The sequence below is a fragment of the Pongo pygmaeus genome, chromosome X, assembly GCF_028885625.2.
Source record: "Pongo pygmaeus isolate AG05252 chromosome X, NHGRI_mPonPyg2-v2.0_pri, whole genome shotgun sequence".
NCBI classification, from domain to species: domain Eukaryota; kingdom Metazoa; phylum Chordata; class Mammalia; order Primates; family Hominidae; genus Pongo; species Pongo pygmaeus.
In genome coordinates this window covers 33208947-33224497 of record NC_072396.2, presented here as the reverse complement: position 1 = coordinate 33224497, position 15551 = coordinate 33208947, and the positions used below count along the sequence as shown (strand labels likewise).

The window sequence follows — 15551 nt, the reverse complement described above, 5'->3', positions numbered from 1 at the left end:
TAGAAATAGACCCTTCCTGCTCCATTCTTTATCTACAGTATACCTTTGGGCAAGTCACTTAACCATTCTTGGCTTTAGTTTCCCCATCTTTAATATGAAGATTGTATTAGAACCTACATTATTAGATATCTGTAAAGGGTAAAAGTGTAGTTGAGAAGCTAAGGCATTTAAAAATCACTGAAATATAGTAAGCAATAATAATATTAGTTACTATTTTTATCATCATCACCCCAGAGCATTCTTACAATGCGATAAGAGTTGTGGAAAGTGGTGAGCTGTTCTTCATTAATAATATTTAACACAAACTGGAACCTCATGTTCAAGTATGTTTTAAAAGAGATGACATACTGAGTGGGAAGTTAGACTTGATAACCTCCAATGTCCCTTCCAATACAGGTGGAGTGCAAGAAAATAAAAGGAAATACTGCCCAATTTTATCTAGTAGAAGCATAATTCTCCCTCATTCTGTAGAGAACTTCAGCTTTAAAAAGCATGATTCTCAAAATTACTTTCATAAGAAAAAACAATCTGAATGTAATGGCAAAATATAAAGAAGTCAAACACTACATTCTGCCAATTATTTTGACCCACAATGATGATTTTTAAAGGTGACAAATCTGGATAAGTAGACGATAAGAATGACAGACATTTAATGGTAACATCTTTTTGGACATTGTTGTTAGTGTCGTTAATAGTTTTAACTTGTGAAACATGAGTATCACACGGGTTACAAAGGGAATGTGCTATATCTCAGTTACAGAGAGAATGTTAAAATAACAAAGCCACTTGCAAAGAAAATGCTATACTGTGAAAGGTAGTTGTTCAGAAAGACGATAAAGTCTGATTTTCTCTCATCACCTAAATGTCAGTTAGGTAACTGAAATTTTTATAGTACATATCTTCAGGATAGTATGAGAAAGAAAATTTTATAGAATGTTAGACCCTATCAAATTAAGAACTAGAAGTTATTTATGAAGAGGAATATTGTTGAAGTATTTTGATGTTTCACTCTAGTTCCTAATTTTATATTTGGTGAATTAAACACATTTAAAAAAAAACTTTAAATGTGATGGAAATAATCCACAAAGCTAAGCATCAACATTTGTTGCCCATGAAGCAATAATTATAATTATTAGCTTGCTTATTTTTCAGAAGTTCTACATGCTTTGTATGTAATGCCGACCCTATATCACAAATGAGAAAGCCAATGCATAACGAAGTTAAATCCAAGTTCATATAGCTTGCAGGTGGCAAGGCTGACGCTGGTATTCAGATGTGTGACAACTCAACCTGAGATTTCTTCTGATCTCTCAAATTCATACTAGAAAATTGCTATGTGTCCTTGAGGAAATTACGTGATTTTTTTCACTTCCGGTTTACTGATCAGCAAAGGGGGAATACAGAAACCTATCTAACAAAGTAATGTATTTGTACCTGTAAATTTAACTCATTCATGCAAATACTATCTATCTGTATAAAATGCAATATATAGTCATATATATATATGAATTCATGTATATATGAATATATATATTCATATATATAGCATTTGCATGAACAAGTTAAATTTACAGGTACAAATATGTATAATATAAACATATATTTATTTTTTTAGCACCTGTCACACTCAATTGCATTAGTATATAAATATTTTTCTCTTCTAGAACAACACTGTTCTAGAAGAGAATGGTTTATATATATATATATAGTTTATAGTTTAGTTTATATATATAGTTTATATATATTTATATAGTTTATATAAGTAGTTTATATATATTAACACCTGTCACACTCGATTGCATTAGTATATAAAATTTTTTTCTTTTCTAGAAACACACTGTTCAATAAGGAAGTTGCTCTACACCTTTGGCTGTTTTGAGCACTTGAATTGTGACTAGTATGCTTGAAGAACTGGATTTTTAATTTTATTTACTTAAATATAAAATGGCACATGATTCAGTTATTAGAAAACTTTTGAGTATATTTTGAACAGCTTTGATATGTGCATTGTTTTTTCAACTGCACATTGTATCAAGTATAAATAAATGTTGAATATTCTAATGAAATTTGAACGTCCAAAGCCAGTGTGCTGTAAGTATACAGTTAACGCTAGATTTCACTTTATGTTAATACACGGTCTGTTGTAATACATTTGGCCAATAGGGTGTTAGGTAGATATGAAAGAACACAATGTCTGGATTACTCAATCTGTTCTCTATTCTGACTTTATAATTTATGAGTTGAACAATAAATTCTCTCATGATAAAAATTATCAAATGAAACTCAAAGATAACAGTGATCATAATACTCGCCATACAAAATTACAGGAGAAATATAAGCAAGTATGCTGGAATAATAATATTCTTTTTTTTTTTTTTTTTTTTGAGACGGAGTCCCGTTCTGTCACCCAGGCTGGAGTGCAGTGGCGCGATCTTGGCTCACTGTAAGCTCTGCCTCCCGGGTTCATGCCATTCTTCTGCCTCAGCCTCCAGAGTAGCTGGGACTACAGGCGCCTGCCACCACGCCCGGCTAATTTTTTGTATTTTCAGTCGAGATGGGTTTCACTGTGTTAGCCAGGATGGTCTCGATCTCCTGACCTCATGATCCGCCAGCCTCGGCCTCCCAAAGTGCTGGGATTACAGGCATGAGCCACCACGCCCGGCCAATAATATTCTTTATGAATGCAAGTGTTCATACATTTACAAAAAATTTTTAAGTTTATTGATACATAATATTTATACATACTTATAGAGTACATGTGATATTTTGTTACATGCACGGAATGTATAAATTATAAATACTTGAGGTGATAGATACCCTAAATACCCTGAGGTGTTTATCATTTCTATGTGTTGGGAACATTTCAAATCCTGTCTACTAGTTAATTTTGCAATATACACTGTTGTATATAATTATATAGTCTTCCTACTCTTCTGTCGAACATTAGAACTTATTCCTTCTATCTAAGCATATGTACTCATTAAACAACCTCTGTTCATTCCATCCACACACCCTTGCCAGTCTCCGGTATCTATTATTCTAATCTCTAGCTCTATGAGATCAAATTTTTTTAGCTCCCACATATGAGTGAGAACATGTGGTATTTGTCTTTCTGTGCCTGCTTATTTTATTTAACATAATGACCTCCAGTTCCGTTTACGTTGTTGCAAATAGCTATATTTCATTCCTTTTTATGGCCAAATAGCATTCCATTATGTATATATAACCTGTTATCTGTTTATCTGTTGATGGTTCTGAAAAAAAAAATGTAAACTTTATGGTACTTTTTAAATTGAACTATCAAGCAAAGTACGTAAGTTATAATTATAGCTTAAAGACTTATTACAGAAGTAACATATCATGATTCCATGTCCAGAAAAAGTATGTTACTAGCAACCAGAAAACCTCCATCAAGCCCTATGGTATCATAAACTCTTCCCAGCTCCTCAAAGGTAACATGTATCCTGAGTTATAATGCTGCAGATTAGTCTTGCTATATTTTTAACTTGATGTAAATGAAACTTTTATATATGCAGTTTTTTAACTGGCTTTTTTCACTGGATACTATATTTGTGAGATTCACTATGTTGCATATAGCATTACTTCATTAATTTTCATTGTTGGATAGAATTACTTTGTATGAACACACCACGTTTTACATATCCTGTTCAGAAAATTTGGGTTTTTTCCAGTTCGGAAGCATTAGAAATAATTCATCTATGAACATAAATTGTACATATATTTTTGTGTATATATGTAAAGTTTTGTATTAGGTATTTACCTAAGAATAGAATTTCTTAATCATTGGGTATATGTATATTTAGCTTTCAAGATATGAAGAAAGGGTTTTCCAAAGTTGTATAAATTCATATTCTCATCAGTAGTAAATGAAAGTACAAACTGCTTCATATTTTCTTGAATACTTGGTTGTTAAACTTTTTAATTTGAGGCTTTCTGGTAACTTTATAATGTCATCTCTCATTTTTCATTTGTATATACTGATGACCAGTGAGGCTGAATATTTTCAGTTCTTATTGGCCATTGAAATGAACTCTTCTTTGAAATGCCTGTTTTTCTACTGGATTTTCTATATTTCTCTTAGTGATTTATTTTAGTTAGTTTAAAATATATACATTCTGGATATTCTTTGTTGTTTATATTACATTTTTCTTTTTGAACGGGTACCTTGCCTTTTCACTCCGTAATGATATATCTTTTCGTAAACAGAAGTTTAAATTTAACATAGTTCACTTTTGTATTTTCTGTTATGTTTAGTGTACTTTTGTCCTCAGTTTAAAAATAAAACTCTCTACTTTAAAATTCTGAAGCTATGGTCCTGGGTTGCTATATAGGAACTTTTTGTTTTACCTTTCGTATTACAATCCACCTATTATTACAGGTATGAGAAAGGGATGAATGTCCATTTTTTCCCATATAGATCCAACTGAAACAACAAGTTGGCGCTGTAGAATATTGAGGAAAGGATGGTCTTATTGCAAAGCTTTTCAATAAGACCATCCTTTCCTCAATATTCTATGGTGTCATCTTTGACGAAAATATTGTAAATAAAATGGCTGTACATGCATGGATCAGTTTATGGACTCTAATCAGTTTTATTTCTCTACTTGCCTATCCGCATGCTAATACCACATTGTTTTAATTACTATAGCATTATGATAAATTTTAATATATGGTAAGATTATTTTTTTGAGCTGGAGTTTCGCTGTTTCTGCCCAGGCTGGATTGCAGTGGCAAGATCTCGGCTCAATGCAACATCCGCCTCCCTGGTTCAAGCAATTCTCCTGCCTCAACCTCCTGAATAGCTGGGTTTACAGGTGTCCACCATCACGCCCGGCTAATTTTTTTGTATTTTGAGTAGAGACAGGATTTCATCATGTTGGTCAGGCTGGTCTTGAACTCCTGACCTCAGGTGATCTGCCATCCTCGGCCTGCCAAAAGTTTTGGGATTACTGGTGTGAGCTACCATGCCCAGCCTGTGTCTGGTAATATCGTAAAAGAAAAATTGCACCAGACAAACAGGCAAGAAAGACTTTATTCAAGACTACTGAAATATGGATCAAGACTATTGCCATAGGGGAGAGAGATGGAAATCATTTCTACTGAAAGAAAGGCAGGAGAGATTTTAAGCACTGGGGAGAGCTAGTAGAAAACTACTGGAAGATATTAGGGGGTTAGGATGGTGATTAGGCAATATATGATTGTTAATTGTCACTTAATGAAGTCAGGCTCCTACCCTCCCACAGAGACTGGGAGATAGGCATGCTATCATTAACAATTACATTTCAAAGAGATGGCTCCTAGGTCCTTGAGAAAGATATTCCCGGATTGTAGAAGATTTACATCTCAAAGAGGCAGAGAATATGTTTATGGTTGCAAGTTTGCCTAAAGTAAGTGCTCCAAGAAAATAGAGGTCAGGGGCCTACAGTCAAATAACCTGTCTAGAGTTTAGTTACATTGTTTGTTTTGGTCAGTTGGTCAATAAAAGCCATTTTATTTTCTTCCTTTTTAAAGATTATCTTGACTGCTTTTGGCCATTTCGATCTCCATATGAATTTTAAGAACACCTTGTGAACCCCGCCCCCAAAAAGAATCTGCTGTGATTTTAATTGGATTTCATCTATTCTCTAGATCAACTTGTACAGAATCAACATTTTTATTATATAAAGTCTTTCAATCCATGAATATAGAATAGCCTTTCATTTAGTTAGGCCTTTATTTTCTCTCAATAATGTTTTATAATTCTTAAAGTAAAGGCTCTTAAACTTTCTCTGAGATTTATTTCTGGGTTTTTTATATTTTTGCTGTTATGAATATATTTTTGAAATTTCATTTTCTATTTGTGCTGATATAAAGAAATACAATTGATTTTTTTTCTTGGTCTTATATCCAGAGACCATGTTACATTTACTTAATAATTTGAATACATTATCTTTAGTATTATTCAGATGTACATATATAGGTTGTTTTTGAGTAATGACAGTTTTCTTTCTCCCTTTCCAATTATTTTTCATGTTATTAAGTTTCCCTGACATATTGTACTGTATACTCTAGTACAATGGGAATATTGTGGATATTTATTTCTCATTTTAAGTCTCAGAGGCAAGACCTTTAATAAATCATCATTAAGTATGATCTTTCCTGTAGGTTTGTTGTAGATACCTTCTGTTCTTAATATTCTAAGAGGTTTTATCGTTACTGGATGCCAAATTTTATCGTATATTTTTCCAGAATCATTTGAGATGGTCATATTTTTCTTCTGTATTCTGCTATATGTCAAATCACATTGCTTAGTTTTCTAATGTTAAAAAAGCCTTTCTTTCTGAAATAAACTAAACCTGGATAAGACGTATAAACTTTTTTGTGTATTGCTAGATTTTCTTTGATTCATAGTTTTCATAGTTTTTCCTTTATGTCCATGAAAGTGATTGGCCTGTTATTTTCCTTTCTTGTAATATGCTTGCTAGGTTTAAGTACCTGATTATGCAGGCTTGGGAACTTGCTTCATAACTGGAATTTGCAAATGGGAGATTTTTAAATTAAATTTTTATGTATTTAATACACATAAAAATGTCCATTTTTAATTGGAATTTCAAAATTTCATTTTTCCAGATTTTCCATTTTGGAGTCTGCTCGAATCATTTGTGTCTTTCTAGGAATTGGTCTATTGCATCTAAAATTACAGATGTATTCAGATAAAGTTCTATTTAGTCCCTATGGTATTTAATAGTATTTTATTAGCTACCATTGTTTGAAATTGAAAAACAATGTGACATAAACTAAGAATTTCTAACCTCTCTAGAGAAAGCAAATGATCTGATGATCCTTAGTCTGTTTTTCTACATAGTAACCAGAGCAGGAGTCAAGCTGCCCTGTTTTCTCTAGCACAGGCTCTTCATTTAGCCACAGTCCCCATTACTACCCATTCTCTTACACCTACATTATCTTATGCATTTTATTAGGTATGTACGTTAGAATTTGTGATTTCTTGTGGATGAAAAGTTGTGATGTCAAGAGTTGGCATGAGACATAGAGGGATATTTATCTTCTGTGCACTTACTTTCCAATAAGATACCTATTGGATCCCGTGCTCAGTGGCTCACGCCTGCAATCCCAGTACCTTGGGAGGTCGAGGCGGGCAGATCACTTGAGGTCAGGAGTTTGAGATGAGACTGGCCAACATGGTGAAACCCCGTCTCCACTAAAATACAAAAAAGAGCCAGGTGTGCTGTCTCACACATGTAATCCCAGCTACTTGGGAAACTGAGGCACAAGAATCCCTTGAACTTGGGAAGTGGAGGTTGCAGTGAGCCGAGATCGTGCCACTGCTCTCCAGCCTAGGGGACAGAGAAAGTCTCTGTCTCAAAAAAAGAAAAAGAAAAAAAGGATACCTATTGGAATATGGGCCTGGTCTTTAAAAATGTAAAGGTAAAAAAATTTCAACTCTTGTATAAAACATAAGCTTTATCGACTATAGAAAAAAATGCAAAAAAAATTTATAATTTATTGCCCTTCTAAAATGTTTCACTGTGTTCTGTATTAAAATTCTATCATGCTCCAGATTTATCACATCTGGAATAAAGGCTGATTTTTTTTTATCGACTGAGCTCTAAATCCTTACTATCACAAGCATCTCAATAATTCATCACAGATTTAAGAGCACTTTCACATTTATTGATCTATCTGACCCTAGCAGTTACCTGGCTAGGAGAGTCTGTACTATTATCTCCATTTCACTGGTGAGAAAACTAAAGCACAGCAAGATTGAGTTTTTTCACAGATGTTACAAAGTTGGGCAACAGCAGAACTGAAGTGAGAAGGCAGGAAGTTTATACTTTATGTAATGGTTAGCAGATTCAAAGATCCAAAAAGATGATTCTAAGACAGAAATTGCGGGGGAAGCCACCTATTGATAACTGCAGTAGTAGTATTCAGCTTTGGGATATTTGTGCAAGACATTAACCTCAAAGGTAAGGAGCCCACCTCAAGGAGCTCAGAGTCTCCGAGGTATAAAACGATAAGGAAGAGGAAACCTCAAGCTACCAAGGAATGCCTGGGAATGTGATGAATGCTGGAAAGAACACTGTTATGCTGGAATGCTCCTTAGAACTCCTGCTCTTTATTTTCTGGTATCCCAATTGAATAGACTGGTGGGAGCTGGAGAGTACATTGTTTATTAAGCCGCCAAAAAAAAAAAAAAACATTAAATAAAATCCTGCAAAGAATAACAGCAGTGACAACAACAAAAGACTTTTCCAGATTTATTCATTAGCACTTTGTATAGTCACACAAATAAATAATATATGAAACTGACTGAAATAGCATAGAGAAGAACATGCTTCTTCATGTTAAAATCTCACTACACTTTCAGCACAATCGCAAAAGCAGAATTTAATTAACAAATCAGTCATATTTACCTTTTAAAAATAAGTCCTGGCAAAGGCCACATGTTAATCTGGAAGTGCAAGTACTTGCTGACATTTTATGATTAAACAAATATAGAGTTACAATGTCAAATGTTTTTGAATCAAATTATAACATTAAGCTTCACATCCTTGTCAAGCAGATTAGATTAAATGTTAAATCTAGTCAAACTTCTGCTAAAACAAAATATGAAAGGACTCCAAAGGGATTCGGCATCCGGATATCTCACTGTGGGTTGTGTAGCACAAATTAGAAGGCATATCTTTTATAATGAATGCCCTACTGAGTGAATACCATTATGAACGAGCATGAACTTGTAGCCAAATGGATCTGAGGTCAAATCCCAGACACTCAATAGTGTGGCTTCTGTGACCTCAGACAAGTTACTTCACCTATCTGTCAGTTTCCTCATCTGTAACCTGCCCCTTTGGAAGTAACAGCTAAAAATTCCTTGAGTTCAGACAGGAGATTATTACAGGATCATTTAAATAGAAGGAAGAATTATACTTTTGAAAAAACTTCCAGTAATTGTTTCATAACTCATCAAAATAGATTTATCCGCCCTGTACCATATGTTAGACATTGAAGATATAAGGTACACCATTTTATAGTATGGTGCTTCAGTTAAGTTTGTAGAAACGGGTAAAACCGAGAACCAAGCCATACCCTTGGCTAAACACTATTCAGTAGGACTCTGCCACATTTCTGCCTCATAATGGATTTTTGTTTTTTTTCAATGGTTTTTGATGTGATTTCCATTTCAACATCAGTAAGATTAAGTTGCTTATACTTTTTAACTGCATAGTTGTTGATAAAGTAAGAGAAAAGTCAAGAAATAAGTGATTTTCAGAGGGCTCATTGCACATAAAATTCATTTAGCGGAGGAGTGTATTATAGGGTCTTAACCTGCAATAAAATAAGATGGGTTGTTTTCTGCCTCCCTCTTTCATAAAGCCCCGTTGCTGATGCATTGTGTGGTCCATGGCACATAATTGTTTCCACCTTAGTGGATATACGCCTGGGAACACTCTATCTCTTAATGCCATTACTGATGGGCACAGTTTAGGTTTCATATTCTATCCCTGGCTCCAATAAATTCAAGGGTCACCATACTTAAGATTTACCTCCCAGGCTTGCCAAATTTTCCTCAGTTACCTTTATCCAAATGTTCTTTTAGTAGCCATTTTTCACTTCTGAATTGAAATAGCAACTCAACCAAACAAAGGAATTCAGATGAGAAATGTCCTTGGCACGTACAACAATATGACATGTGAATTAAATGGGAGGAAAAAATCCTCCCCGTTGTGGATCTGAGCATGGACGATAATGGAGTTGTGATTTAGTTCATGAAAATGTTAGACGAAGTGAGCTGACCTTTAGCTTCACTTACTGCTGAGACAAAATGAGAACATAAATAAAAATTAACTTCTTTTACCATTTTGTGAGACTTTATAATTCATTGGTTTTACATTTATGTGTATAATGTTTAGCTCTATAAAAATATGCATTATTGCTAAAAGCTCAAGGGATTCCTATACGTAAATAGGAACTCAGAGAAACACTGAGTTGAAGTTACATATTTTTTTTTCTCTAGAGAAGAGGTTTCTAATCCTAATACAGTGGTTCTTTAAAAAATATATGTATTAGCCCCATTTTATCCAATTTCTTACGCTTGTCTAACAGTTTTGTTATAGCCATTCAGGCAATGATAGGAACCAGCATCTTTGAGTGATTCCAGAGCTGAGGGATGTAGTCTTCCAATTGCTTTGCTTCATTCTTTGTAATTCAAATTAAGGCCAATATTGCTAAGCAATAAATAGGTAAATCCATAAATTTAAAGCACTTTGTGTACATCTATTTATTCTTGTGCATGTGGCATCACAAAAATGTATGGGCAGATGTGTACAGCGTATGAGCAAGCAATTTCTGATTCACTTTTCTGCTTACACTGAGATCAGTGGAAAGCACTATGCCCGCATTGCTACAGAAGTGACTTAGTTTCAATTCATTGAGTATTTTCTAAGAGTCAGACAGGTTTAAGCAATAGAATATGATACTAAAGGATATGTATTCATGCTGTCTTGTGTTGGAAACCTTTCAAGAATATACTTGAAGACTAAACATTTATTTGTAAAGATTTAATGTGTGCCTTTCTAGAGTGAATACAGTAAAATAGATGACCCTTGGCAGTTCTTAGATTTGATGTAAGAACCATGATCAAGCAAAATGTAAACAATGACCAACTCTTAAATAACTTGTTTCAAATTAATAATACTTTCCCATACATACTCTTGTTTAATATTTGCAATTCTTTAATGGGTTGGTATTATTGTCTTCGACAGACATTTAGCCACGTATTTCTTGAAAAAGAATCCATCTATCTTAATTGTCTTTTGTATTACTCCTTTGTGAGGGCTGTCATTAAAAAAATAACACGGACTCGTGGCTTAAACAATAAAAACTTATTTTCTCACCATTCTGGGGGCCAGAAGTTCAAGACCAAGGTACTGGCAAGGATCGGTCTCTTGTGAGGCCCCTCTCCTTGGATTGCAGGTGAATGCCTTGTTCCTGCATCCTCACGTGGTTTCTCCTCTGTGTTGCACACATCCTTGGTGTTTTGCTGTTTCCAAATTTCCTCTTCTCATAAGGATACCCATCATATTGGAATAGAGTACACCTAATAGACTCGTTGTAACTTAATGGTCTATTTATAGGCACTATCTCCAAATATGGGCACATTCTGATGTAGTAGGTGTGGGGCATAGGGCTTCAAAATGGATTTCACGGGACACAATTCAGCCTGTAACATCTTCTCATTATTTGGCATATCCAGATATTTGGTACATATTTGTTATATAATAAATTCATGACCAATGAATGAATGCATTGATGGCTATCATTAACTGTAAGCTAAATATTAGCTGAATCATAAACTTGCTCCAATAAATTATCCAAATTATAATCATTATTTGGATACAAAGGACATTTTTAGTGGCATTTTTTAAATACTTGTCTTAAATAGCTTGCCTGTGTACCTAAGAGTGTTTAATTACAGCAATCCCTCCCTCTCTCCCTTATCCATGGTTTTGCTCTCCTTGGCTTCATTTACTGGCAGTCAACCATGGTCAGAAAATATTAAATGAAAAATTCCAGAAATAATTCATAAATTTTAAATTGCATGCTGTTTTGAGTAGCATGATGAAATCTTGTGCCATCCCACCTCTGTCTCATCCAGGACTGAATCACCCCTTTGTCCAGCGTCTTCATGCTGTCAGTGTTACCCACCCATTACTCAGTACCTGTCTAGGTTCTTAGAACCACTGTCTTGATATCGCAGTGCTTGTGTTCAAGTCACCCTCGTTTTTCTTAGTCATGGCACCAAAGTGCAAGAGTAGTTATGTTGGCATTTCAAATATGCCAAAGAAAAACTGTAAAGGGTTTTCTTTATGTGAAAAGGTGACAGTTCCCAACTTAATAAGGCAAGAAAAAAATCGTATGCTGGGGTTGCTCAAAATCTGTGGTAAGAACAAATCTTCTATCCGTGAAATTGTGAAGAAAGAAAAATAAATTCATAAATACTGTATATAGGGTTTTGTACTACCTGCAGTTTTAGGCATCCACCCGAGGATTTTGGAGCATATCCCCTACGGATAAAGGAGAACTACTATATTAGTTTTTTGTGACTCATACAGTGAACAAAAGTGCAATATTAAATGCATCACATTAGTACATCTCAGAATTTCAATAAATTTGAAAATGTTATGCAACCTGGAATAGGGGATCTTTATTTGGATTTGTATTCCCACTAAAATGAATAAATTATACATTTCCACCTATGGGGTTACAAGCTTAAAATGCTGCTTCAGTGGATACTATATGTCTTGTAGCACTAGAGAGAAGATGCTATGTATACTTGAAAGTCTCTATTTTGTTTATGAATATGATGCTATAGCTTGAGTTTGTCCCTTCTTCTCTTGACTGTCTTCTTCACTGGAGTTGATGGGCTACAATAAATTTCCCACATTTTGACTTTGTAGATCTGCATCATCACATCAGGCAGATGGTGTAGTTTATACTTAAGAGATTAGATTTTCTCCATTTGAAGCTTTTTTCTCCCACAACTAATCTATTAACCATTATGTTACGTGCCATTTTACCTGACACGTACTGACAGGGTCACTAGGAGGTTCACTGAAAAAATTCAAGTATGTTTTAGGAAAAACCTACATATACTCCTTCGTAATAATTAGATGGTTGAAGTTATTGAATTCATTGATTTAAGCGGGCTCATTTCCTATGGGTATCTCGCATCACTGTTTGAGCGCTATGGCTTTTATTGTAAACATAATTCAAAATAAGTTGAGTAGAAAGTGAAACTACAAAAAATAAACAGTTACATGATGCTGAAAGCAATAACATTGATATTTATGAAGAAAAACTGAAAACTCACTTATGATTGAGCTGCATGTAAGTACATGATTATTTTAATACTGTAGGAAAATGTTGACTGCCTTCTGTTTACCCATGCGTGTATTTTTTTTAAGTGGTGGTAGATTAAACAATTTAAGAAATGTGACTCTCCAAGTCACTTAGAAGTAGGTGGATTAGGGCCAGGTGCAGTGGCTCATGCCTGTAATCCCAGCACTTTGGTAGGCTGAGGCAGGTGGATCACCTGAGGTCTGGAGTTCGAGACAAGCCTGGCCAAGATGGCGAAACGCCGTCTCTACTAAAAATACAAAAATTAGCCAGACAATAGTGGTGGATGCCTGTAATCTCAGCTATTGGGGAGGCTGACACAGGAGAATTCCCTGAATCCAGGAGGTGGAGGTTGCAGTGAACTGAGATAGTACCATTGCACTCCAGCCTGGGTGACAAGAGCGAAACTCTGTCTCCAAAAAAAAAAAAAAAGGTGGATTATTTTCATGATGCTAATTTCATTTGCATTGTTTAAATCATGTGTTAATATCCTCTAGATGGGTTAATACACATACGTAGTATAAAGTAACATAGAAATTATGAGACTTACCTTAGACACTGAATAGATTTTTCATAAATATGAGTTATAAACATTTTTCTAGCTCTAATTCTATATAAAATAAAGCATGTCAATATTTTATGATTTCTAGCTTTAAAGGTCCAATATATATGAGAAAATAAGTTTCTTATTTATGTGAAAAAGTCACAAAAAGTTGAAAATTTAGTCTACAAAGTGCATCATAATGAGGCTGAGCTAAATGCCATTTTTTATATGCTTCCTTTGCATAGAAAGCATCACAATATGTATTTTCCTTCCAAAAATCACTGATAGTTGGTTTATGTTACATATTAAAATAGGGTGTGTTCTTAGACATTAGTGACATGTTAATGATATAGTAGTTTTTACTCAGAGATTGTTAGTTTTCTCACTAGTTTAGAAACAAAATTTTAATACTTTTGTAATAATTAAGAAAATTGAAAAATCTACATAGTAATAGAGTTTAAGTTACTAAGAATTTTCTTCTACAATCCAAATGGTAGGCAATTCTCATTATGCAAGATTGTTTCAATTAAGAGTCTTTTGAGGCATTCTATTTAGTAGTTAGACTTTTATTCTTTAGGGAGTATTTTCAAACCTAAGGAAGATACACCTTTTACTTGTTCTCACTGCAAAATCCTCTCTGTATGTATGTCTTTGTTATCTTACATTTGCTATGGAGCCATTTTATATAGTGGTATAATAACCACTTCATATTGCTTGTATCTTTGCTTTTCTATGAAAGGTACAAGACTTGGTGAGATAAAGACAAATGAAAGTCACACCACTTATTTAAATGTTAAGCAGATCAGGAAGAGTGTCCTTTCCAACTTCTAGCATACATAGGAGACTGAGATACTTTGGCAAATTATTCATGCCATTTTTAATAAAACGTAGTTACCGATTGTTTGCTAATGCTGTGGTTGATTGTCTCTTCCCCAGGTATTGGGAGATCGATGGGCAAACATCTGTAGGTGGACAGAGGACCGCTGGGTTCTTTTACAAGACATCCTTCTCAAATGGCAACGTCTTACTGAAGAACAGGTGAGTCATGTGTGAGAAACTAGCTGTAAAAGACATGGGGGTATATTAAATTGGAAAAGTAGAGATTTATGTTTATTTATTCCTTGGAATTCTTTAATGTCTTGCAGTGCCTTTTTAGTGCATGGCTTTCAGAAAAAGAAGATGCAGTGAACAAGATTCACACAACTGGCTTTAAGGATCAAAATGAAATGTTATCAAGTCTTCAAACACTGGCCGTATGTATTTTCTATCTTTCAATGGTCTTATAAAAACCCAGTACTGTATATTATCACTATTATTTAGTCTCTTCTATGCTATTGAATATTAAATGTTTATTTTTGCTTGGATCATAGATTATTCAAAGATGTCATATTGCTACTTTTCTGAATTAAAGTGGGAAAAACACTATAGGTGGATTTTCAACTTTGTTTTTCAAAGTTGTACTCTTGATAAAACATAGCATACCAGAATAAGACTTCAATTAAAATTAATAAAGTAATACTAAGAAATGTTTGTGAGACTTTCATGAAGTTCTAAGCAGCATAGTCCTAAAAAAAGAGACTAAAGTTGATTCTCAGAATAATATGTGAGAGATACAAGTGACGATTATCCTGACATTGATGGAGTTTAACCTTAGTTTATTATAAAGGGGTACCTGAGACTGGGACTGGGCAACTTATAAAATAAAGAGGTTTAACTAGCTCATGGTTCTGCAGGCTGTACAAGAAGCATTACACCAGCATCTGCTCCTGGTAAGGGCCTCAGGAAGCTTACAATCATGGCAGGAGGAGAAGGGGAGCCAGTGTATATCACATTGTAAGAGTGGAAACAAAAGAGATAAGAGGAATGTCCCCGATTCTTTTAAACAACCAGATTTCATGTGAACTAACTGAATGAGAACTGACTCATCATGAAAGGGATGGTGCTAAGCCATTCATGAGACATCCGCCCTCATATGCCAATCACCTCCCACCAGGCCCTACCTCCACCTCTGGGAATCACATTTCAACATGAGATTTAGAGAACAGAGATCCAAACAATATCACCTAGTTTTTCAAGCAAAAAAAATTAA

At 34.4% G+C, this 15551-nt stretch overlaps 1 protein-coding gene across 4 annotated transcripts in view; it reads left to right on the top strand.

Annotated features, from left to right (window-relative positions):
• DMD (dystrophin) overlaps positions 1-15551 on the top strand; it is a 2105574-nt gene that overhangs the window by 628472 nt on the left and 1461551 nt on the right. For all 4 annotated transcript variants that reach the window (XM_054470954.2, XM_063660502.1, XM_054470953.2 and 1 more), the window contains exons 14-15: positions 14399-14500; positions 14608-14715. In XM_054470954.2, the coding sequence (XP_054326929.1) occupies positions 14399-14500; positions 14608-14715 (210 nt within the window). The remainder of the gene's footprint in view (positions 1-14398; positions 14501-14607; positions 14716-15551) is intronic.